Source organism: Chiloscyllium plagiosum, chromosome 14 (assembly GCF_004010195.1).
Source record: "Chiloscyllium plagiosum isolate BGI_BamShark_2017 chromosome 14, ASM401019v2, whole genome shotgun sequence".
NCBI classification, from domain to species: Eukaryota; Metazoa; Chordata; class Chondrichthyes; order Orectolobiformes; family Hemiscylliidae; genus Chiloscyllium; species Chiloscyllium plagiosum.
This window is the reverse complement of record NC_057723.1, coordinates 73,635,213-73,661,869: the sequence shown is the minus strand read 5'-3', so window position 1 is coordinate 73,661,869 and position 26,657 is coordinate 73,635,213. Positions and strand designations below refer to the sequence as shown.

Sequence of the window (26,657 nt, the reverse complement as noted above, 5' to 3'; positions counted from 1 at the left end):
CCCCCACCCTCTCACATTTGTGCATACGCACCTTGTCACTAGCTGCTGACCAGAGTCCTTCCTGTCTGAGTGAGGCCTGCAGATTGTACCTTGGCCATATACAAACACAACCACATGTTATATTGGGCCAGCTCCCTGTGTGGGTGATGCTAGAGTGCTGAGCTGCTGTGTGCTCAAGGCATTTTCTGTTTTTCTTCATAACTCCAACTCGTGCCACCGAAATTTAAAGCAGCTCCTGGCTGTTTTTAGACATGATGTCACTGAGCAAATGAGTCCTTGCCTGCAGTTTCCACCCATTTTAAAAATTAGATTGCTTACAATATGTCGAAAACAAAACCTTTGTTCAGCAGATCATATACAGAATGCCCTGGTAAACCTTGACAGGGACAGCGTAGCCTCATTCTGTTAACTAATCTCCTGTTCGAGGGTGTGTTTCATCCATGTCCTCATTAGAATTGTCCCCATGTTTCGATGCGAGACTGCCAGGAATCTTTTTAAAAACCTGACAACTCTCTGCCAAGTTCAGATGCAAGGGCTGTGTTTTTATGTACCCAGTCTTGTCAGAGGCCACTGAAGGTTTCCTTTAGGAATTTATCATCTTGGAGTCCATGATGAACAGCAACGGCTTGAAGAACCTTGTTGCTTAACCTAGCTTGAGCTCGTGGGAGCCCTTTGAGTCATACAGCATGAAAGGGGACTCTTTGGTCTAACCAGTCCATGCCGAACATAATCCCAATTAAACTAGCCCCACCTGCTGGCTCCTGGCCCATATCCTTCCAAACCTTTTCTATTAATATATCCATCAAAATGTCTTTTAATCATCGTAATTGTACCCGCATCCACCACTTCCTTAGGAAGCTCACTCTACATGTGAAACACACCTTGTGTAAATAATTTACCTCATGTCTTTTTTTAAATCGTTCTCCTCCCACCTTAAAAATATGCATCCTCATCTTGAAATGCCCTGTCTTAAGGAAGGAACAACTTCCCCCTTGGTGGGGGTTGGTTTAGATCATTTGGCCTGATGGTTGATTTGGGGAGCAGTGTGATGCCAACAGCATGGGTTCAATCCCCATACCAGATGAGGATACCATGAAGGTTTCTCCTTTATTTTTTTAAGGGCAGCATGGTGGCTCAGTGGTTAGCACTGCTACCTCACAGCGCCAGGGACCCAGGTTCACTTCCAGTCTGTCTGTCTGTGTGGAGTTTGCACATTCTCCCTGTGTCTGCATGGGTTTCCTCCCAGGTGCTCTGGTTTCCTCCCACGTCCCAAAGATGTGCAGGCCAGGTGAATTGGCCATGGTAAATTGCCCATAATGTTAGGTGCATTATGGGTCTGGGTGGGTTACTCTTCAGAGGGACGGTGTGGACTTGTTGGGCTGAAGGGACTATTTCCACACTGTAGGGAATCTAATCTACTGTCAACTCTGTCTATACCTCTTATTATTTTAGGAACGTCTGTCATGAACCCACATCCATCTTTGTTTGACTGGAAGATAATGCTGGTACTTGGTAGGGTTGGAAGGGTGGAATTATGAGAAGCTGAGGCGATGGTCTAGCAGTATTATCGCTAGACTGTGAATTCAGAGACCCAGATAACATTGTGGGAACCCAGGTTTGATTCCCACCATGGCAGATGGTGGAATTTGAATTCAATATATGTCTGGAATTCAGAACCTAATGATGACCATGAATCGTTGTCGGAAAAACCTATCTGGGTCACTGATGTACTTCAGGCAAGGAATCTGTCACCCATACCTCGTCTGGACGACATGTGACTTCAGACCCACAGCAATGTAGTTGACTCTTAACTACCCTCTGGGCAATTAGGGATGGACAATAAAAGCTGGCCTAGCCAGTGACACCCTCATTCTGTGAATGAATAAAGAAAACTTGACTTATCTCAGTTACTATTCCTTGCGGCATAGATGAATTGGGATTTTTATTAAGACCTTTAATTTGATCATGTTTATTGGTAAACTGTTTCATCTGGTTGGGGATGGCAGAAGAAGACCACTTCAGCAAGCAAGCTGTCCCTTCTCCTCCTTTCAAAATGTTACCGAGACCCGGGGTTCATTAAAATTTCCTGAACCGAGATTGATGAAGTTTTGTTAAGGTAGATTGTATTTCAAGATTTCAGCACCAAGTTGGGTTGAGACACAACTCAACTGTGATCAAACTGAATGAAGGAAGAGACGTGAAGGGTTTGGATGGCATACTCTTATTCCAATTGTGATGAAAGGTGTCTTATGAACGTAACACTTCATTTAAAGCGTTTGGATTTGAAACTAGTGGCATATGGGCCTTGATCTATTTTTGTGAAAGCTTTGAAAAATTAACTCCATCAGTCTTTCTGGAACTGTGAATTTTAACCATTAATCTTGTGTACTCTTAAAATTATGTTTATACTGTAGGGGTTTATGACGAGAGAGAGAAACACTTGAAGGCATTCAGTGGGCAGCACGGTAGCTCAGAGGTTAGCACTGCTGCCTCATAGTGCTAGGGACCAAGGTTCAACTCTAATCTTGAGCGATTGTCTGTGTGGAGTTTCAGCATTCTCCCCGTGTACATGTGGGTTTCCTCCGGGTGCTCCAGTTTTCTCCCACAGTCCAAAGATGTGCAGATTAGGGTGGATTGGCTGTGCGAGATTGCCCATAGAGTCCAGAGATGTCCAGGCTAGGTGGTTAGCCATGGGAAATGTGAGGTTATAGAAAAGGGGGCTGGGATGCTCTTCAGAGGGTCAGTGTGAACTGGCTGGGCCAAATGGCCTGCTTTCACACTGTAGGGATTTGCTTGATTTTTGAGTTTAGATTAATCAAGAATTGGTTTTAGCTTAGAAAAGCCCAGATATTGAAGGCTTTTGCATAGTTTAAAGGGGGCATGACTTGACTTTGAAGGAAATGTATAGTCTTCCAGAAAAATAAGTTGTTTGGAGTAGTTCAGTGAAAGGCTATAGTATTGACGCTTCCGGACCTAGGAGTGTTTGGTTTTGAAGTCTGCAGTTATTTAAAAGCTGGGAAAGTCTAAGCTCTCCACTGTGAATGGCCAAAGGAAAAGGCATTGTGATTTACATGACTGGAACTGACTGGGCTGAATGGCCTGCTTTCACACTGTAGGGATTCTCTAAAAGAAGCAGTTAAATCAACCTTACAGATTTGAAAGCCAGGGGCTATTTCTCTGGTTTTTGAGTAACCGTAAAGTGATGGAGATTAGAAGGGTTTTGGCCCAAAAGGTTGACTGACTTGCTCCTCAGATGCTGCCAGACCTGTTGTGCTTTTCGAGCTCCGCATCAATTGACTCTGGCTTCCAACATCTGCTGCCCTTACTGTCTCCAAGCGATGGGGAATCGTTGTGTTCCTGTTTTGCTATCTATTTTGAAGTATTTCAAACTAGTTCTGGTCTCCATCCTGTTAGAAGGATGTTGTGAAACGTGAAAGGGCTTAGAAAAGATTTACAAGGATGTTGCCATGGTTGGAGGATTTGAACGATAGGGAGAGGTTGAATAGGCTGGGGCTGTTTTCCCTGGAGCTTCAGAGGCTGAGGGGTGACCTTATAGAGGTTTATAAAATCATGGGGGGGAATGGATAGGATAAATAGACAAGGTGTCTTCCCTGTGGTCGGGGAGTCCAGAACTAGAGGGCATAGGTTTAGGGTGAGAGGGGAAAGATATAAAAGAGACCGAAGGGGACATCTTTTTCACACACAGGATGGTACGTGTATGGAATGATCTGCCAGAGGAAGTGGTGGAGGCTGGTACAATTGCAACATTTAAAAGGCATTTGGATGGGTATATGAATAGGAAGGGTTTGGAGGGATATGGGGCGGGTGCTGACAGGTAGGACGAGATTGGGTTGGGATATCTGGTCGGCATGGACGGGTTGGACTGATGGGTCTGTTTCCGTGCTGTACATCTCTATGACTCTGTTAAACTGAGAAAGCTTGGCTTGGTTTCCTTTGTGTACTAAACCATCTTGTGAATTGCACATCGCTGATGATTTGATTTTGTGTTTCGATGAAAAACCACATTTTAAAAGAATATAATATCAACCAGATTCTTTTTATTCAGGGACCTGACTTGTCCAGTGGTCACATCAGTTGGGTCTATAATTTTGTTCCTATATCTCACTCACTTAGCCTAAATCTGTGGGTAAACTTAGATAGGTTTGCATTTCAGTCTTCACTATGCTGAACTAGTTAATGGTAGCATTGTTACATTTAACTTGTACTTGATGGGCAGTCTTTTGAGTGCTGGGACAAACAGGAGCCAATAAAGTCACCTTCTGGAGCAGTGGTAGTACAGGGCATTCTGCTATAACATAACAGTTCTGTCCCTCTGCAACCCCTCACTATAGAAAATTGCTTTTCCCATTCAGTAGCAAGTTCGTATTATCCAAACAATGTCCACAATTCTTCAATCATGTTATAGCCAATTTGTGTTGACGAAATTGGAATGCACTGCCAGCGGTAGTGGTAGCGTCAGAGACATTAGGGACATTTTAAGCGACTGCTGGACATGCACATGGATGGCAGTAAATTGAGGGGTGTATAGGTTAGGGTGATCTTAGATTAAGATAAATGCTTGGCACAACGTCATGGGCCAGAGGGTCTGTACTGTTCTATGTTCTAAAATGCATGTTATACAAGAATGACCTGTAATGGAGTGCAGGGAAAAGGGGTCTTTTTCATTCTTTATCAAAATAAGAGCATCATTGGCAAGACCACGTTATTTTCATCCATCACTAGTGACCTCTAGCTTGAAAAGTCAGCAGAGTGGGCACATGAGAGCCAGTCATGTGACTGCAGGTCACAAGTCATCAGCCTGGGTAAAGATGGCAGCTATCATCCCCTGAAGGAGATTACGGGATTGGTTGGTTTGTTTTCCCATGTTTGATTATCTAAATATCAGATTATCCAACAAGATTGCAAGGTCCCAATGCTTAGCTAAACTTTGTTATCCGGCATTTGGTTATCCGGCATTCGATTAACCAAACAAAGGATTATTGTGTCCTTCGGATAATCGAGGGTCCTCTGAGGCCGTAGTGCCTCAAATAGTTTGTCTGATAAATGTGGAGATCAAAACTGCATATAACACACCCTAGCTGAACAAGGCCAGTTCTATAAATACTGTGGCTCCAAAAGCAGGTCAGATTCGGGGACTGCAGGAAATGCCTTCCAAACCCATCACCTCTGGCACCTAGAAGGACGAAGGCAGCAGATGCGAGCTCCCCTTTGAGCCATGCACCGTCCGGACTTGGAATTTTGTCACTCACTGGATCAATATCCTGAAACTCCCTCTACAACAGGCTTGTGGATTACCTCCACCCCAAAGCGGTTCAAAAACATGTCTTGCCATCACCTTCTCTTGGACACTTGAGCCAGCCAAAAGTGGCTGCACCCCATGAAGGAGTAGAAAGAATCCAAGTGTTGTCTCACTGAAGTCTGGTGTAATTGTAACATGGCTTTTTTTTATTCTTACTCCAGTACCCCTTCTGACAAATCATAAAATCCCTACAGTTTGGAAACACGCCCTTCAGCCCAATATGTCCACACCACCTTTCATTTCTTGTTGTTGGACTGCCATGCTAACTTTTCATGTGCAACCAAGTCTCTCTCAACATCAACATTTACTACCTTCACACTTCTGCTGTCTAACAACGACAGTTAGTTATTTTGCACTTCCCCACAATGTTGTTCTTCTGCTGATGTGTTACCCACTCTGTCCAAATCTCTGCTGTAGCCTTTTTGCTTTGTGTCCCCAGAGCTTGCATTCCCCTCGAGTGTCGAACTGTGATGATCCACTCTGTCTCTTTGCTCAAAGTCATCAATAAAGACAGTCATGCCTCCCGTTTTGTGGATGAGTGTTAGGTTGTGCTGGGCCATGGACGGGGAGACCACTAAAATATGAGTTTGCTTAGAGCTGTCATCGCTTTATCAGCCTTGTGTTTGTCAGCGTGGCCTCTCCTGTATTTTATGGGCAAATTCTGTTCTCTTCTTGGACTCATTAAACCAAGAGACTCCTTGAAGTTGGCGCATCAATCAAGCCTGAAGTGACTGGTTTCATATATACTTCAGACCAGACTTTTATAATAACCTACAGGAATCCGAACCTTTTATTATAAACATCTAGCCCACAGGGACAGTAAAGAAGTATTGATTAATTCCTGTCCTCTCCTCAACTCATAAACTGCATTTCCCTTGCATGTAAATCAAAGATCAGAATTACTCCCATTGAAAACGTACAGCTTTAACTTAACTGCCCGCTCCATTGCTTTGTTCCATGTGTATATAAGCAGACGGGACTCTGCAACTCGCTGCTTTGATATAGTTTGTTCACGTGGACACTGAAAAGTATCATTGTCTCTGGACTGTTGACTAATGTTCCGAAAAGGATAGGCTCAGAGTATGGTGAACTGCTAAGCGGTCTACTCAGCTTTTATGTTTAATTTACAACCAGGAACACAAGAGTCGCAAAACTGCGCATTCACTGAAAACACACAAGATGCCCACTGTGATCCACCCCATTAGGCACTGTGTTGAGCTGTTGTCTTGTGAACTGTAGATCGAGTACCATTATGTTCACCATTCATGGGAAGCAGTGTCCAGAAGAGTTTTGACCTTTGTTCAACTGTGAACAAAGTCATTTTGGAAAGGAACAAGACTTGAAGAAACCTTTTGTTATGCCCAGATTCTGAATTCTCTCTAGCAGCGCTGAAAATGAGGCATTGTTAAAAGACTTGTTGGATCCATGCTCTGACCTATTTTGGCACCCTCTTACCAGTGTCGACTATAACTGCGTTTATGTTGTGCCTGAGTATTGTGAAACATTGCAAGAGCCTATCGACAGTTCTGCACAGGTGTCCTGCAAATTGCCTTGCTTTTGTCCTCTCTCTCTGACTGAGGTTACATCTCATTCCATAAGTGCTGGTGGGCTTCCAGAACTTAACCCAAATGGTCTGTCTTGACCTCAATGCTGAACATAGTCATACAGGACAGAAACAGACCTTTTGGTGCAACCAGTCCATGCTGAACATAATCCCAAACTAAACTATTCCCACCTTCCTGCTCCTGGCCCATATCCCTCTAAACCTTTCCTATTCAGATATCTATCCAAATATCTTTTAAATGTTGTAATTGTACCCAGATTCCTCAGGAAGTTTATTTCATGCATGAAACACCCTCTGTATAAGAAAATCGGCCTCTCATGTCTTTTTTTAAAATCCCTCTCCTCTCACTTTGAAAATATGTCCCTAGTCTTGGAATCCTCATCCTAGGGAAATGACAACTATCATTAACTCATAATTTTCTAAACTTCCATTAGGTCACCTCTCAACCTCCTATGCTCCAGTGAAAACAAAAGTCCCAGCCTATCCAGTCTTTCTTTATAACTCAAACCTTCCACACCCAGCAACATCCTGGTAAACCTCTTCTGAACCCTCTCCAGCTTAATAATATTCTTCCTATAGCTGGGCCACCAGAATTGGACACAGTATTCCAGAAAAGGCCTCACCAATGTCCTGAACAACCTCAACGTGACGTCCCAATTCTTACACTCCAAGGACTGAGCAATGAAGGGAAGCGTGCCAAATGCCGTCTTAACCATCCTGTCTATATATGACACAAAGAATTCTGTCCGGAACCCCCTAGGCCCTTCTGTTCTATAACACTATCCAAGGCCCTACCATTATCTACAGACAACTTGGTTATTGAGGTAGAGGAACAATCTCAGTGATGCTGTCCTCATCCAATGTTCACTGTCTGCATTAATCACTGCTCATCAAGCAAAATGTTATCACCAGACTTCCTATAAAATGTGGAGGGAGGCATGTGATGTTGACTTTGATTCATTAATTGGTCAGAAAATATCAAATATCAATGTCTGAAGCATACTTTTCCAAGCTTGAAATGTTTCCTGAGAGCCCATATTGGATGATATCACTGGTGATGGTAGCAGGAATTATTATAATGGAAACAATTAGAGGTTCCAAATCGTGTTTAATGTTATCTTTGAGTTATGTAACCTTGAGTATAGTTTTCTTTGAATGATCATATTAAAAGGCAGGCTCATGGGACCTGTGCACTGATTTTGTTTTGTTTAATGCACTCCTGGATTCATGTTAAATTTATTTTTGGTCTGGTGTTTGTTTTTATGAAGTTTATGGGCTATAGCTCTCCCTTTTGCCAAACTCCGGCTTCCAAACTGTACAACAGTGGACATCCTCCTTACTTTTTCCGTGTCCCTTGTCCTTGGGCTTCCTGGGATGTCCTTTCATCTGCGGAAGGCTTTAGATCTTGAGTCGAAACCTACTGGAAGTTAGTTCACAAGACCATATATCAACCAGAATAAAGGAGATTTTTTTTTCTGGAGCAGATTGAAGCAGCCCATATTCAAATGCAACAAGATCTGGACAATATCCAGGTTTGGGCTGATAAGTGCTGAGTAACATTTGCAGCACACCAATGCCAGGCTATGACCATTATCAACAAGAGACAATCTAACCACCGGCTCTGGACATTTGATGGTATTACCATCACTGAATCGCCCCCGTCAATGTTCTTGGTGTTTTCGTTGACCAGAACTCAACTGGACTCATCACATAAACACAGAGGCTACAAGAGCAGGCCAGAGACTAGGAATACTGCAATGAGTGGGTAAAAACAAGGGCTGCAGATGCTGATACTTAGAGTCTAGATTAGAGTGGTGCTGGAAAAGCACAGCATCCGAGGAGCAGGAAAATCGACGTTTTGGGCAAAAGCCCTTCATCGGGAATAGCGGCAGGGTTCCTGCAGAGTGGGGAGATAAATGAGAGGGGGGTGAGGGTGGGGCGAAAGTAGCATAGAGTAGAGACTCGCTAAGGTTCTTGTAGAGAGAGGAGGAAAACTTCTTCAAGGCAGGCATCCTTGCAAGAGGATTTGCAGTAGGGTTAAAATCAAGTAGGTAAAAACAAGGACTTCAGATGCTGGAAACCAGAGTCTAGATTAGAGTGGGGCTGGAAAAGGATGCCTACATTGAAGAAGTTTCCCTCCTCTCTCTACAAGAACCTCAGTGAGTCTCTACTCTATGCTACTTTCACCCCACCCTCACCCCCCTCTCATTTATCTCCCCACTCTGCAAGCACCCTGCCTCTATTCCTGATGAAGGGCTTTTGCCCGAAACGTCGATTTTCCTGCTTCTCGGATGCTGCCTGACCTGTGCTTTTCCAGCACGACTCTAATCTAGATACTGCAATGAGTAACTCCCCTCCTGACTTCCCAAAGCCTGTCCACCATCTGAAAACAACCAATGTTGGAGATCAAAGTAGGTCAGACAGCATCCATGGAGCGAGAGCAAGCTAATGTTTCGAGTCTAGATGACTCTTCATCAGAGCAGATCCTGTCTGCCATCTGCAAGCACAAGCCAGGAGTGTGATGGAATTAATATTCACCATTATTTCAAGTTTATTTTCCAATAACCAAATTTAAGTCTGTTCAAGGAAAAGTTGCCAAAAGAAAACACATCTGTTTAACGTTCAGAATTAGAATTTCTACAGCGTGGAAACATGCCCTTCGGCCCAACAAGTCCACACCGACCCTCTGAAGAGTATCCCCACCCAGATTCATTATCCTGCATTTCCCCTGACTAATGCAGCTTACCTACACATCCCTGAACACTACGGGCAATTTAGCATGGCCAATTCACCCAACCTGCACATATTTGGACTGTGGGAGGAAACCAGAGCATCTTTAGGAAACCCACACAGACACAGGAGAGCATGCAAACTCCACACAGACAATTGCCTGAGGATAGAATCGAACCCAGGTCTCTGGCGCTGTGAGGCAACAGTGCTAACCACTGAGCCATCATGCTGCCCTTACAGTGCAGCATCTTTTCTCCTGGACTGCTCACAATGGTTTCCTCAGGATTGATCCTAAAGAGAATCTGGCAAGGTTGGCAATGCTGACGGTCTACATTGCTGAGTTTCCTTTAAGGTGTTTCACAAATCATAGCAATCCAAGCTTGGGGACCAGATTTGGGTTACAGATGTCCCCAGAATCGACTGACTTGTGTTTTGATTAATAAGCTGGAAATAACAGTGAGTTTCTGTTTACAGAGTGACCGATTGCTGATCAAGGGAGGCCGTGTTGTCAACGATGACCAGTCTTTTTATGCTGATCTCTACATGGAAGATGGTCTCATCAAGTAAGTGCCATTTTCTTTGTCCCATCACCTAAATGAGAAATGTACTTGCAATGCCTGTTCTTAGTCTGTGTCTAGGTTTTGCCCTCTGGCAAAATTATTGCAGCATGCAACAGCAGTGGTTATATTGAGAGTTGGTGTGCTCAGTTGGCTGAGGGGCTGGCTTGCAATGCAGATTGACGCCATTCTGCTTGGGGCCATGATATATGACATTGGGTCAAGTTAGAGGAGGAGGTCAATGATCTTAATGTCGATCCCAATATATCATGGAGCACCTCTCAATGTCAAAAGTGATGTCAAGGTTGTAATTGAGCAATGCCAAGGAGAGTTGGTGGTGTTATTTGGGGAAGGGAGGTTGGAGGTCAGTTGTAAGTCAATTACAACCCACCACCTCTGGTTCAAAAAGAAGGCCTAACGCTTACCTATGGTAGTGCTACAGATATTTGGGAAGGCTTAGTTTGGCGTTAAGGCACCATTGCTATTGGTGGTACCCATAAGCCAAACACCATCTATTGGCCTTTCATGGTTGCATGGACCAAAGGCATGATGCTTTAAATAGAGTGAATTTGTGAACTCAGAGAATAGCTTGGCATCAAAGACCAAACAGTGAGAAGCATCTTGACCTTTTTTAGTGGCATTTTGATTTGTGTTTGATGGATCATCAGGTCACTGGTTACCAGCGGTCTGTGAGCAACAGGGTTCAATTCTGTTTTGGGTTTGAGGTAAGTCAAGATAGAAAAGTGAGGAGAGCAGTGGGATGGGCGAAAAACTTGGTACAGAAGTCTTATGATACCAGCCAGTCACACTGCTACCTCTCCTGATACAGGTAGTAAGTGTTAGTGGGAACTCTCCCGGTTAGTGGTGTACAGAGCAACCTCGGTTATCCAAATGAAATGGGTGGAGAGCATTTTGTTTGGATATTGGATAGCATTTTTGTGGGACTTTGAGATCATGTTTGGATAATCCAAAATTCGGATAATTGATGTTCGGATAATCAAGGTCATTCTGTACTCAGATTACTACATTACTGGAACTGACATCCTGAAAATAAGTAGAGAGCCACACATCTACAGCACCTCTTCTGTCAGCTTTCCTACTTTTTGTATTTGTGGTCGTGATCAAACATCCTGTGTGAAAATTTATCTGGCTCCAGTGAAATTCCATATGGGGAATATTGAATCTGGGACTGAGTCCTTCAATCAGAATTTAAATCCCTGCTGTCCCGTGATGCCAACATGATGGGGAAACGTCACAATCTCCAAGTTCCTTGCCCGAATCTTCAGGGCAGCGCGGTGGCTCAGTGGTTAGCACTGCTGCCTCACGGCGCCAGGGACCCGGGTTCGATTCCAGCCTCTGGCAACTGTCTGTGTGGAGTTTGCACATTCTCCCTGTGTCTGCGTGGGTTTTCTGCGGGTGCACTGGTTTTCCTCTCAAAATCCAAAGATGTGCAGATTAGATGGATTGGCTTTACTAAATTTCCTCTAGTGTTTAGGATGTGTAGGTTAGTTGTACAAGTCAAGGGAAAATTTAGAGTAGTGGGGTAGGGTTACTTTTCGGAGGGTCAGTGTGGACTTGTTGGGCCGAAGGGCCTGTTTCCTCACTACAGGGATTCAATGAATCGTGTACCAGCCTGGCTTGCACTTCAACTACTGACTCATCATTACTGGGTTTACATTTCAAATGACTACTCACTGTGGGACTGAGGTGTTCTACAGGTGTTTGAGGAGCTTTCTTCTGTCCCCAGTATCTGGCAGGATTTAGAAATACTGATAGATAAGACGTCAGGGAGATACTTCTGGAATCTTCCATGCATATTGGTTAGTCTGTGGCGAGAGTTTGGAATGAGTTGGCATGCACGAAACTTTAAACAGGATGGGCGTATCCAATAAGTTTTTATCCCTGTCTCTATACTGTAACCTTTTGTGTGCACAGTGCCTTGTGCTGTTCTTTATCTGAAAATGCTTCAATTACTACAACCTTTGATTCAATCATTGGCCAGCTGGAAGCAAAATACAGGCTGTGTGGCCTTGTTCCCAGATCTGGCTGTTCTGAGACAGCCACCTCCTCCATTCAAGATAACCAACCCCATTGGAGTGAATGATAATAACAGTTCCCTCCTGGTCCCTGGGATTTCTGAACGTCTCCTGCTGCGTGCTGTATTTGTAATGACGGGTCCCACGGATAATTTGCGCCACATTAGTCAGTGAGCGTTGTTCATTGTTTAGTCAGAGTCATTTACTTTTTCCTTTGTGTAGTCTCCGTATGTTTCCAATTTTTGATTAGATTAGATTAGATTACTCATTGTGTGGAAACAGGCCCTTCGGCCCAACAAGTCCACACCGACGCGCAACCCACCTAGACCCATTCCCCTACATTTACCCCTTCACCTAACACTATGGGCAATTTAACATGGCCAATTCACCTAACCTGCTCATTTTTGGACTGTGGGAGGAAACCGGAGCACCCAGAGGAAACCCACACAGACACGGGGAGTACGTGCAAACTCCACGCAGTCACCTGAGGTGGGAATTGAACCTGGGTCTCTGGCGCTGTGAGGCAACAGTGCTAACCATTGTGCCACCGTGCCGCCCAAATCACACACGGTGCAATGTTAAAGGGAATGGGACTCCCTCTCTGGTTGTGGCATTGCCAGTGTGGCAATCAGTAAGTATGGACAGCAGGGGCTCAGCAGTTAGTACTGCTGCCTCACAGCACCAGGACCTGGGTTTGATTCCACCATTGGGTGAGTTTTCACATTCTCCCCGTGTCTGCGTGGATTTCCTCCGGGTGCTCTGGTTTCCTTCCACAGTCCAAAGATGTGCAGGTCAGGGTGGGTTGGCTATGGGAAATCACTCTGGGTGTCCAGGATGTGTTGAATTGGCCATGGGAAATGTAGAGATAAGAGTAGAGTGATGCTGGAAAAGCACAGCAGGTCAGGCAGCATCCGAGGAGCAGAAAAATCGAATTTTCGGGTAGGACCCCTTCAGGAATGAGGCTGTGAGCCTGCGGAGTGGAGAGATAAATGGGAGGAGGTGGGGTTGGGGAGAAGGTAGCTAAGAGTGCAATAGGTGGATGGAGGTGGGGGTAAAGGTGATAGGTCAGAGAGGAGGGTGGAGCGGATAGGTGGGAAGGAAGATTGGCAGGTAGGACAGGTCATGAGGATGGTGCTAAGCTGCAAGGTTGGAACTGGGATAAGGTGGGGGGAGGGGAAATAAGAAAACTAGTGAAATCCGCATTGATGCCCTGGGGTTGAAGTGTTCTGAAGGCGGAAGATGAGGCGTTCTCGTTTTCCGCCTCGGAACACTTCAACCCCAGGGCATCAATGCGGATGAGGTGTGTGGGTCTGGGTGGGATGCTCTTGGGAGAGTTGGCGGGAACTCGATGGGCCGAGTGGCCTGCATCCACACTGTAGGAATCCTGCGAGGATGGTTGATTACGATTAATGAATCTTTCTTGCTGAGTTGGAAGTCAACTGGACAAGATCAAGTGTGTGGCATGATTTTCCCCCTCTTGGATCTGAAATGTGAAGTTGGTGCCTTGTGGTTAAAGCACTCCAGCACTCTTTCCCCCCACCAACCCCAGTGCCTGTGCCCAAAATGGGCATTGGGGTGTCCTGCATTTGCAAATTGTGTTTCTGCTACCAATGGTAGGACTGCTGTGTGAAATCAGTTATCAGACGGTGTGTGTGTGTGTTTGTGTGTGTGTGTGTCCCTTCCCATTATTCACCAGACTGCCACTGGACACTCATGGTTGGGGACCCTCCATCCTAAATAGAATAAAGTTTTAAAAAGATGGCATCTTGGTTCCACTGTGGACTGCTGTTAGGCTCCAGTTGATACACTCACCATGCAGTGATGAATTGGCTCCAGTTGCTTGCGAGTTTGGGGCTTGAAGCAGAATTTGGGATGGGCCTCCTTGATGTTTTTATGGGATGAAATCTCTCCTCCCATCCATTCTGTTCCACCTCCCTGCCACCCCTTCACTTCTCCCCAACACCCATCCAGTGAAGAGTACTAGAGTACGTATCTTCCACAACTCCTCTGGTAACCCCACCCGCATTAACCCCCTTCATCTGTGACCCAAGATAGAGCCCAGCTAGTTGCCCTTTGGGTAGGGAGTGGAATGGGGGGAGTTTTAGGGTCAAGCCACTTTCTTTCCTACTTTAATGTCCACCTGTGTCAGTCAAGACAAGGGTCCCTCCCTGTTTTGTCTCATCCTGTCAAGTGACATTTATGTCAGTTATCACTTCCCTCATCAATCAGGGACTAAACCTAGGGTTTTTCTTGTTCTGCAGCTTAGTTTCTCAATTGGGATAGTCTAGAGTAACTTCCCCAGTCATTTATTTTCCGTTAGTAATTTGCTCTAATCATCTCATCTGCCAGCTCAACCACAATTCATGACGATTAGTTTCCATTTGCTGAGATCATCCAGTGTGGTAACTTTGCTGTTTTTTTTCTCACGAGCCAGAATCGTCATGCGACTAATCGGAATGTGTCCGAAGGCTGCAGATGTCTGAGTGAAGGGAATTATTTGACCCCCCACCCTAACCCCACCAAGTTCATTCATTGGTCTGTCCCAAGTTGGCTAGATCCAAGCAGGGCATCACTGAGAGTGAGCAAGTGACCTCCCAGGCCCAGCTGATACAGGGAGGGGATTAAGGGAGGATTCAGCCTGGATCCCATTCACCGTTTAGTGACAGCTAATGGTTCGAGCACTTGGAGGACAATAGCAAGGAAGCTTTGCTGCAATTGCTACCATTGGTGAAGTTACACTTAGAAGACGATTTGATCCCTGTACCTTTTGGAAGTTGCAGTTTGCAAGACCTGTGAGTCTTGCTGAGTAGAAATCTTACAGAATCACCTTCTGGATTTTCTACAGATACAGGGCGGCATGGTGGCTCAGTGGTTAGCACTGCTGCCTCACTGCGCCAGGAACCCGGGTTTGATTCCAGCCTCGGGCATCTGTCTGTGTGGAGTTTGCACGTTCTCCCTGTGTCTGCGTGGGTTTCCTCCGGGTGCTCCGGTTTCCTCCCACAGTCCAAAGATGTGCAGGTCAGGTGAATTGGCCATGCTAAATTGCCCGTAATGTTAGGTAAGGGGTAAATGTAGGGGTATGGGTGGGTTGCGCTTCGGCGGGGCGGTGTGGACTTGTTGGGCCGAAGGGCCTGTTTCCACACTGTAAGTAATCTAATCTAAAAAAAAACCACTGACGTTTTGAGATAGTTCCGTCCATCAACTCTGTTCCCTCTCCAAACCTGCTGAGTATTTCCTGTTTTTACTTCTGGTTATTCCAGCTGTTACAAAACCGAGTAACTAGGGTGGAGGGCGATTTGCCTAAGTGCTTGTCCATTAGAAAGACTGATAATTGGCCAGGGTTTCCTGCTGTTAATCACTGTCCTGACATTCCTAGGATTGATGCATGAGCATCCAGTGACAGCATTGAATGTAACTGGGATGATGTTAGGGCCTATGTGAATGAGGAGCTGTTTAGACAATTGGAGAGCCAGTCAGACCCCCACACCCCACCCCCGACAGACTCAATCCCATCAGGAGGGACTCAAATCTGGCTGGAAAAGACCCAACCGAACAACTTCAGAGCAGATTCTAATTTGGTGCGTGGTTTGTGGAATGAGATGGAGGAGAAGGAATGGGGACTTTGTTCTCTTGCGCAGGGCAAAAGAGAAAAGTGAGCATCTGATTTTTAAAATAAACACTATGAACCTGGGTGTTTGTTTTGTCTCTTACCACCAGACAAATCGGTGACAATCTGATTGTCCCTGGAGGTGTGAAGATCATCGAGGCTCATGGAAAGATGGTTATCCCCGGCGGGATTGATGTGCACACTCGATTCCAGATGCCCTACAAGGGGACCACCACCGCTGATGATTTTCTTCAGGGAACAAAGGCAGCTTTGGCAGGTGGCACCACGATGATAAGTGAGTCAAGCAGCTTTTCTGATTCACATTTCAAACCCCATTTGTTTCATGAAATGATGTTGCAACCAGCTCCCCTCAATGAGGCGTGCTGAAAAATGGAGAGAGCGCGGGTTTCGATCAGTCATGTTTTAGACCTGCAGCACCCCTCAATAACTCTACACTCCCTTGACTTTTGTGATGAATGTTTGCAATTACTAATGCAGTTTTGTTTTTGCCTTTTGGGGATTCACGACAAAGTTGAACTGGCTGCTTTTGTTTACAAGTGGAGTTGAATGGCTCAGTGGTTTGCACTGCTGCCTCACGGCGCCAGGGACTCTGGTTCAATTCCACCTTAGGCAACTCTCCGTCTGGAGTTTGTACATTCTCCCCATGTCTGCGTGGGTTTCGTCCCACAGTCCAAAGATGTGCAGTCTAGATGGATTGGCCATGCTAAATTGTCCCAGTGTTTAAATGGGTTAGCCATGGGAAATGCAGGTACATCTGAGTGGGATGCTGTTCAGAGGGGGACTCAACGGGCCGAATGGCCTGCTTCCACACTGTTGATGAGATTAGATTCCCTACAGTGTGTAAACAGGCCCTTTGGCCCAACAAGTCCACACCAATCCTCGGAAGAGTAACCCATCCAGACGCATTTCCCTTTTACTAATGTACCTAACACTATGGGCAATTTAGCATGGCCAATTCACCTGACCTGCACATGTTTGGACTGTGGGAGGAAACCCACGCAGACACAGGGAGAATGTGCAAACTCCACACAGACAGTTACCTGAGGCAGGTCCCTGGTGCTGGGAGGCAACAGTGCTAATCACTGAGCCACCATGCTGCCCCACGGTGTTGGGATTCTATAATTCTTTGCTCATCACTTAGAAGTAAGTGATAATAATCAGGAATGAATTGCAAGAATAAATGAGGGCTCTGGTGCATAAAGCACAATTTTTCTTGTCTTCACGGTGAGTATTATGTGCAGAACGGGCAATCGTTGAGCTGTTGGGATATCCTGGCCTTGGGGGGAGTACAAAGAGGGAACTGACCACCTGAGTTATGAGGTTAGATCTATCAGGGCATGAAGGGTGTTCGAGGGGAAAGGTAATTAAAATCCAGTATGGAATAGACACACTGAATCCCAGAGAAGATTTCAGTCTGAGTGTCTGCTCTGGGACAAACTGGGGTTGTAGATTCAAGCTCGGAATGGATGAGATGTGTATGTGGTGAAAGATGTAACTTTCCTCGATACAAAATGTTGGTGTTGAGGAATGTTCCACTAGTGTATAATTCCAAGCACAATGTAGAGGTGCCAGTGTTGGACTGGAGTGGGCAAAGTTAAAAATCACACAGCACCAGGTTATAGTCCAACAGGTTTATTTGGAATCACTAGCTTTCTGAGCGCTGTCCCTTCATCAGGTAGCTACCTGAATAAGGAGCAGCGCTCCGAAAGCTTGTACGTGCAAATAAACCTATTGGACTATAACCTGGTGTCGGGTGATTTTTAACTTTATCCAAGCACAATGACATTGCCAACTTCAAGAAGCCCTATTGAAGGGTGCGAGAGGTAAGTTGGTGAAATAAATGGACCTTATTTTTGTGGATGGACTTGGATTTGGGATTATCCCACTTCCAATTGGACCGTCTAGATATTGCCTTTTTCCTATGTCACATGTTTTGAACTTGGATTCCGGTTATTGTGAAACCGATAGTTATTTTTCTGACTAATGACATTATGACAAGTGGATTAACAAGTGTGACCTCTCAAACTGCGTTAGTACTGCTGATTAATTTACTTTAATCTAATCAGAAATGGTCCTCCACTACTTCCTAAAGACATTTGGATCATATTAGAGTCGGGTCTGGTGGTAGGTGATGTAAGATGAGGCAGTCTTTGTAAACAACATCTCCTCGAGCTTGCTTCATGAGGATAAGACAGCAGTTTCCAAACTGCTTTCGAACACAGTCCTATGTTGTGGAAACCTGTGTTTTTAGAATGCTCTAGAATTTCCCAGTTTCATGCAATCACCAGCCCGTTACTTTGTCTGAGCTGAAGGGGCTTAGCCTTGAAGTTGTGGAAGTGCGGTTTGAGGGTCTCGAGCTGGTTAACGTTTGAACCCAGGGGTTTCGGCTTGGATGGGCCAAAGTTCTGCATGTGTAGCTGGGAGTCGGAGGTTCTTTAGTGTCATTCAGCACGGAAACAGGCCCTTCAGCCCAACTCACCCGGGTTTCTTAAACTGAACTAGTCCCATTTGCCTGCATTCGGCCCATAGCCTCTCAACCTTTCCCTCCCATGTACCTGTTCAAATGGCTTTTTAATGTTAATTTTACCTGCCTCTACCAGCTTCCTCTGGTAGCCCATTCCATCAATGCATTACCCTCTGTCTGAAAAGGTTGCCCCTGAGGTCCCATTTAAATCTTTCCCCTCTCACCTGAAACCGACACTCTCTAAATTTGGACTCCCTTACCTTGAGGTACAATACCTGTGTCCTGTCTCTTGTTATGGACCAGCCCAGGTACCCTCAAAATATTTTAAGAAGGCAGCCTAGACCCTAATGTTTTCTTATTTTAAGGGTAGGAGTGAGTGGATGCTATAGGAGAGATGCAGCTGGTTAAACCACTCGGCTTTAAGCAAAACAGAATTTATTTAAACACTACAGTTGAAACACGAGCAAAAGAAAACTGTATTTAGAATAACTTAACTACTGGAAAACTTAACTGACCTGACGCACCAACTTAACTCCAGTAACATCCCATGAATACACCCCTTGGCAAAAAGCTAATTCAAACACAGGTTCTTACGGGCAGGAGAGATTTCAGAGCGAAAAGTCAGTCATGCATTGTCTGCTGAAGCTTGGAACCCTTTGCTGCACTACAGCAGTTTCTCTGCTACAGCTAAAGCATCAGCTTCTCACTGGTACAACTAAACCAAACTAAAAAACCTTAACTGGGCATACTGGCCACTCTCCTACCATTGTTAAAGTAGACATTTCAGCACCTCTGCCTTTATGAACCCTCTTGAGGGGAAAGAAAACGCAAGGACAAAATAACTGTTTTAAAGTGACAGCATTGTCACACTCTCTAGCTGTGAAAAACCCATGAACTGCTCAAATCCAGGCTCTCTGTTTGATGGGGTTTCTATTTTAGGATCTGTCTAAAATCCTTTGGAAATGGCCACAAGTTTGAATTTTAACTAATTGATGGGAGTTTTGAAATAACTCCACAGAGGCCGGTATCCCATCACCAAGTCATGTGGAGTCATTTACACACGGAGAGTCCTTGACCTTGAGCCAGCTCTCGGAGTGAACAGAACCCTTCTGTTCTAGGTGCTTCACATGAATATCTGTCAGCCAGGGCTCCCTGATTGGGGCTGTTAACCTGGTCCAATCCGAGAACTCATTGTCCACTAGGCCGACCTCAATTACAATCACTTCAGTGAGGTTGTGGTTTTGTTTTGTTTTGTACTAACAACGGTGTATGTTGGTGCTGGTGAATGAATGTTGGTTATCCCAGTCAGCAGCTGGTTTAGCAAAATGCTATGGTAAGCTCTTTCTAGTTTTCTTTCTGCCACACTTGTAACAGCACCCGCTAGATGTTGCCCTTTACCCCATGCCAGTGTTGTCTTGCACTTGACATACGGTTAATCATGAAACTGTTTGATCATGTTGTGATAAATACATTGAGAAGTGTGATTTCTCCATGCTTTCATGCTGCTGATTAGTTTAATTCCAGTTTCAGAAGGCTAGTTCACCGTGTGTACGCTTAATAAGCTCAGCTAATTCCAAATGCAATCCTGGAAGAACAGGAACTTTGATTCTATTCAAAGGCTGTGGGAGTCAGATGGTGTGACATAAATACAGAAGTTAACTTAGTATACTCAAGTTGAATGGATGCCAATGATTATAAAGAAACAATTTACATTGTCCTTCTCAATGTTGGGCGGTGATCTAATTGGTCTCGCAACCCTGCAGCGGTACAAATCTTTATTTAGAGAGACTTTTTAATTCCAAGTTCCAGCATGAGGGATTACCAGTGGCAATGTTGTGTTATCATTTTATTCTGGCTGTTGCGAAGATGTAGATGTGGTAATATTTGACTTGGTCGCTGTACGATAGGGAAATATGTGTGATCTTTCGTTAGATATTTATGGAATCTTTAACTGGAGACACAGCACAGGAAACAACTCATCCATGCCAACCAGATATCCTAAATTAATCTAGTACCATTTGCCAGCATTTAACCTGTATGCCTCTAAACTTTTCCTATTCATATACCCATCCAGATGCCTTTTAAATGTTGCAATTATACCAGCCTCCACCACTTACTCTGGCAGCTCATCCCATATACGCACCACCCTCTGTGTGAAAACGTTGCCCCTTAGGTCCCTTTTAAATCTCGCCCCTCTCACCCTAAACCTATGCCCTCTAATTCTGGACTCTCTCACTCCAGGGCAAAGACTATGTCTATTTGAGAGTAGAGTGGTGCTGGAAAAGCACAGCGGTCAGGCAGCATCCGAGGAGCAGGAAAGTCAACGTTTCAGGCAAAAGCTTTTCATCAGGAATGAGGCTGTGAGTCTTGTCTATTTACCCTATCCAGGTCCCTCATGATTTTATAAACCTCTGTAAGGTCACCCCTCAGCCTCTGACGCTCCAGGGAAAACAGCCCCAGCCTGTTTAGCCTCTCCCTACAGCTCAAACCCACCAACCCTGGCAACATCCTTGGAAATCTTTTCTGATCCATTTCAAATTTCACAGCATCCTACCTGTAGCATTCTTTTTAAATATGTTTTCAGAAGATAATTTTAAGAAACTTGATCCTTTTCCAGTTGATCCAATTTTAAATTTCTTGGATTTAAAAAGAAAACTGATCCACGTGACACAGTCTCCTTGTCCTGGAAGCAGTACACGCAGGAAGAAGGTTAAGACCGGGAATTGTGTGGCCTGACTTACAAAGTAGTTTGATTGATCGGCAAGAGAGCTGGAGGATGAAGACATTGAGCAGATGCAGACACTAAAGAGAAAGCAGATAGGTAAGAAAAAGCACAGAATTTACAATCAGAGAAGACAAAGTGAAAAAGATCAGTTTTGCTTTTGGCAATTAGAAGTAAAATGGAATTTCAGGCACAATTAAGGAAACAAGGTGTGAGTAAGTTCATGGGCCTGATCCCAGTACAGAGTGTGCTGCTGGAAAAGCACAGCAGGTCGGCATCTGAGGAGCAGGGGAATTGACGTTTCGGGCATAGGGAATATGTGTTTCACCAAGAATATGTGTGATCTATATGGGGCACTTTGAAGACTTTCTCTGTCTTTGGTAAGTATGCATGAACTCGCCCTAGTGATGTGCTTTTAAGAAACACTTGGAAAAGCTAAGCTCCTGTGTAGGGTCCCCATGTGGCGAAATTTCTCCAGGCACTTCACAGTAGGCCAGACACCAAGCAGGAACTGGGGAAAGGTCAGGGAAGGAGTTGACTCCATTCACAACCCAGTGGCAGGTTCTGGGAAGGTTACTGAAGATGGGAAGAGAAGCGACACAACAGTGAGTTGCTTCGATTTTACCATTTCTAAAATAAAGAGAGTCCTGAATGCAATCTCTACCTTTGTCCCAATGTGCAATCAAAACTCAAAGCCAAAAGAAGAATTTAGGAAGGAATGATGTATTAAAATGGATCTTGATATGGAAGGGGAAGGTAAAGACATAGGAGAGTTTATGAATATAGCAAGTGAAGTGCAACAAGCCATTTGGTCTGTGCTGATGATTATGTTGTATACAAACCAACTCCTTTCATACTTTTGATTCCTTTCTAATGAGCTAAGTTATTCTTTAAATGCACCCATGGTATGTGTTGTGAGAACTTCACGTGGCAACGGGTTGTGCATTCTTGTTCATTATTCCAGTAAGAAATTGAAATGAAATCACCCAGAGATGGGGCTGGTGATGAGTGAAGTTTGTGGCATTGGTATCTGATGTAGAGGGAGAGGGATCTCGCAGTTGTACAGACGCCAAAACACGCAGACTACATAAAAACCGTTTCCTCTACATTGCACGGTGATGACACCTCACAAAATAACTTATCGGCTTTGAAGCACTTCAAGATAATCTGGAGATGATAAAGGGCCTTATGCAAGTGCAAGTTCATTCTTTCTTGATTTACCTTTTGTAGGGGAACAATTCCAAAGCACACAGTCATGGTTTTTCTCTTTTCTGTTGTGCAGAATTCCTCAGTAAGTACTAAAGATTTGTTATTGTCTGCAGCATATTGGCCTGCACAGGACTAAGTTTGCTGCCAACTTGGAGAAATCACATTGGTTTTGTGCAAATCATGTGGCGTGTTTTTGTTTGGATTGTGTTTGATGGATGAGTGAGTTGATGTTATGTGCTGTGCAAATAGCCCCCGTCCCACTTTAATTTGTGATCAAGTAGGCTATTTCTTTTACCATCTTGTTTAACAAGAGCATTCCTGTTGTTGATTGATAGATTAAAATTTCCCAAGGCATTTTACAGGAACAATTGATAATGAGCCATGTACAGTTGTTCCAACTGGTGATCAAATACTTTATTTCAGAAGAGTCATAGAGATGTACAGCACGAAAACAGACCCTTCAGTCTAACCCGTCCATGCTGACCAGATATCCTAACCCAATCTAGTCCCATTTGCCAGCACTTGGTCCATATCCCTATTCACATACCCATCCAGATGCCTCATAAATGTTGCAGTTGTACCAGCCTCGACCACTTCCTATGGCAGCTCATTCCATACAGATTTTAAGTTTCTTAAAGAGAGAGTGAGACAGAGGCGTTTATTGGGAGGATGTTCAGAACCTGGGCTCCAAGAATCTGAAAGCACTGCCAGTGGAAAAGTCACAAAAATTTGTGCAAGATGCAAAAGTATGAGGGCTGCATAAGTCACAGTAGATTAACCCTTTGTAGTTTGGAGCCATGATTATTTGGGGATTGGATTTTGAATGCCCACAGATTTATTTCTTCTGCTTTTGACAGTTCTTCCTGGTAAATGTATGTGCAGAATCAAGAGGTACTGCTAAAACGTAAGTGCAGGATAGTTCAAACTTCCAAGGAAGCTTCAATATTTGGATACAGAACTGGCTCGAAGGTAGAAGACAGAGGGTGGTGGTGGAGGGTTGCTTTTCAGACTGGAGACCTGTGACCAGTGGAGTGCCACAAGAATTGATGTTAGGTCCACTGCATTTTGTCATATGATTTGAATGTGAACCGAGGAGGTTTAGTTAGTAAGTTTGCAGATGACACCAAAATTGGAGGTGTGAACAGTGAAGAAAATTACCTCTGAGTACAACAGGATCTTGACCAGATGGGCCAATGGGCTGAGGAGTGGCAGATGGGGTTTAATTTAGATAAATGTGAGGTGCTGCATTTTGGAAAAGCAAATCAGGGCAGGGCTTATACACTTAATGGTAAGGTCCTGGAGAGTTGCTGAACAAAGGGACCTTGGAGTGCAAGTTCATAGTTCCTTGAAAGTGGAGCCGCACGGAGATAGGATAGTGAAGAAGACATTTGGAATGCTTGCCTTTATTGGTCAATGCATTGAGTATAAGAGTTGGGAGTTCATGTTGTGGCTGTACAGGACATTGGTTAGGCCACCTTTGGAAGACTGTATGCACTTCTGGTCTCCCTGCTATGGAAAGGATGTTATGAAACTTGGAAGGGTTCAGAAAAGATTTACAAACATATTGCCAGGATTGGAGGGTCTGAGCTACATGGAAAGGCTGAATAGACTGAGGCTGTTTTCCCTGGAGCATCAGAGGCTGAGGGGGTGACCTTATAGAGGTTTGTAAAATCATGAGGGGCATGAATAGGGTAAGTAGACAAGGTCTTTACATGTGGTGGGGAGTCCAGGACTAGAGGGCATAGAAGGAAAAGATATAAAAGGGACCCAAGGGACAACTTTTTCTCACAGGGTGATTGTGTATGGAATGAGCTGCCAGAGGAAGTGGTACAGGCTGGTACAATTACAGCATTTAAAAGGCATCTGGATGGGTAGATGGATAGGAAGGGTTTAGATGGATATGGGCCAAGTGCTGGAAAATGGGACTAGATTAATTTAGGATATCTGGTCTGACTATATGTATTTAGAATTGGTCTCAAGATGAAACCTATTTTACCCAGGAGTTGTTCCTGTTTCCAAAATGTTTATAAGGAAAGGAAAAAAAAAGTGGTGAAGCATTTCAATTTAACATTTGAGCCCAAACGTTATTTGACAATTGGATTAAATTTGGGTTCCATTTAGTTAGACTTAAAGTTGTTGCTCAGATTTTTTAAAAATAAAACCGTATTTGCTATGTTGTTTAGCAACATCCTCAGGGATTCATGGAAGGAATTATTCTGGAGTGCAGCATTTGTTATGCAGGTCGCTGCAGCAGTCAGAATGCACACAGAAAGATCCCACAAGCGGTCATTAGATAATTAGCTACAAAAGGACTGTTGTCCTGGACAACCGAAGAATCCTCTGTTTCTCTCATATTGCCACAAGGGATTCAATCATAACGATCTGACTGCAAGTGGAAGTGTTGCAAGTTGCTAGTGGGTGGCACGGTGGCACAGTGGTTAGCACTGCTGCCTCACAGCGCCAAAGACCCGGGTTCAATTCCCGCCTCAGGCGACTGACCGTGTGGAGTTTGCACGTTATCCCCGTGTCTGTGTGGATTTCCTCCGGGTGCTCCAGTTTACTCCCACAGTCCAAAGATGGGCAGGTTAGGTGAATTGGCCATGGGAAATTGCCCGTAGTGATAGGTAAGGGGTAAATGTAGGGGTATGGGTGGGTTGCGCTTCGGCGGGTCGGTGTGGACTTGTTGGGCTGAAGGGCCTGTTTCCACACTGTAATGTAATCTAATCTTGAGCCAAATGTGATATTAGATTCTACCATCACCTCCTGACTATTCTGAAGATCAAAGGCTGTGTAGCTTTCTTGACGGCTGGGTGGGGCACAAGAATTCTGGTTGGACTTTCTCAAGGGCTGCAGAAGGCGAGGAATGGGAATGTCTACATCCAGTGTCAACATCCGGCATTGAGTGGAAAAACATTTGTTTGATGTAGAGGAAAACTCCCTCTACGAACAATGATCCTTCATATTTGACATATCGAACAGAGCTCCTTCCTGCCGCTATGATATCCAGAGTTCCCGCACTGATAGTCATTTTATGGACTTTTGGAGAGGGATTGATGAGAGTCCTGCCAAGATGCAGGCTGTGGGTTAGGGCTCCCCAAGAATGTGGTTAAAATTGAGCAAAACCCATCCTGCAGCCATATTGTCACAGGATGGAAACAGGCCTTCTGTCCACCTCATCCATGCTGACCAGATATCCTAAATTGATCCAGTCCCATTTGCCAACATCACTCTCAACTCTTTCTATTCATGTCCCCATCCAGATGTCTTTATAGGTTCCTTTGAGCCACTTAGAAAGCAGTGGCTTCCTTTTCATTGCTGCTCAGTCGTTGTATAGAATACTCAATTACACTGTGACTCATCATTGAGCTGTAACCTATTGTAAATTATTCGTATGGTCTAGGAATACACTGATACATCATGGAGAGGGGGTATCATAAAAGAATCATAGAATGCCTACAGTGTGGAAGCAGGCCATTCGGCCCAACGAGTCAACACTGAAGAGTATTCCCCCTGCCAGACAAAACACCCCCACGACCCTCTATCCCTGTAACCCAACACTTCCCATGGTTAACCCAGCTAGCCTGCATATCCCTGGACACCCTATGAGGCAATTTCACATGGCCAATCCACCTAACCTACACATCTTTGGACAGTGGGAGAGGACCAGAACTCTTAGAGGAAGCCCACTCAGATATTGGGAGAATGTGCAAAATCCACACAGTCACTCGAGGGTGGAATTGAGCCTGGATCGTTGGTGCTGTGAGACAGCAGTGCTAACCACTGGGCTATTGTGGTGGCAGGGATGAATCAAAGGTGTCCTAGTCATTGAGATTATAATAAGTACCTGGCAGAACCCAAATAGATTGATAGAAAGGTTGAAAATTATCAGTTTGTTGGTTACTTCACTTGACCTGGAGGACCGGTTCCCCTGGTGATGCTGGTTGAGGGATCAGCTCCCTCAGTCGGTGGCTGAACGGTGAACAGGACCAGATGGGGAGGATTCTCCTGATGACTGGGGAGTCCAGAAGTAGGGGTCACAGTTTAAGGATACGGGATAGTATTACAACATGGGGTAAACCCTCCTGTTTAATTTAAGCCAGCGACAGAGAAAAGATTTATCGCATGTAGTAATCTATGAAAATTCAAGAGGCCAAGAACTATTTAAAGTAAAAATTAACAACTTGAAAGTATGACAGAGAATAATTAACTAACAACTACTTACAACTCCTTCCTCTAACCTATCTTTTACTTTCCCTTCTATAATAGTAGTCCTATAAAGCCCCTGAGTAAGATTTACCGAAAAATTCAAATTTCAAAGCCAGCCAGCTGTTGAATCTTCTTTATGTAGATATGCTGTCCAGGTTGGTGTCAATGTCTTTCTCTGTGCAAATTCCTTCTCTAGACAGGTACCTCTCAGACAGTCTTGA

At 44.6% G+C, this 26,657-nt stretch overlaps 1 protein-coding gene across 1 annotated transcript in view; it reads left to right on the top strand.

Annotated features, from left to right (window-relative positions):
- Window positions 1-26,657, top strand: part of LOC122556804 (dihydropyrimidinase-related protein 3-like) — a 180,221-nt gene that overhangs the window by 100,232 nt on the left and 53,332 nt on the right. Inside the window, exons 2-3 of the mRNA XM_043704009.1 lie at window positions 10,089-10,177; window positions 15,925-16,109. Coding sequence (XP_043559944.1) covers window positions 10,089-10,177; window positions 15,925-16,109 — 274 coding nt within the window. The remainder of the gene's footprint in view (window positions 1-10,088; window positions 10,178-15,924; window positions 16,110-26,657) is intronic.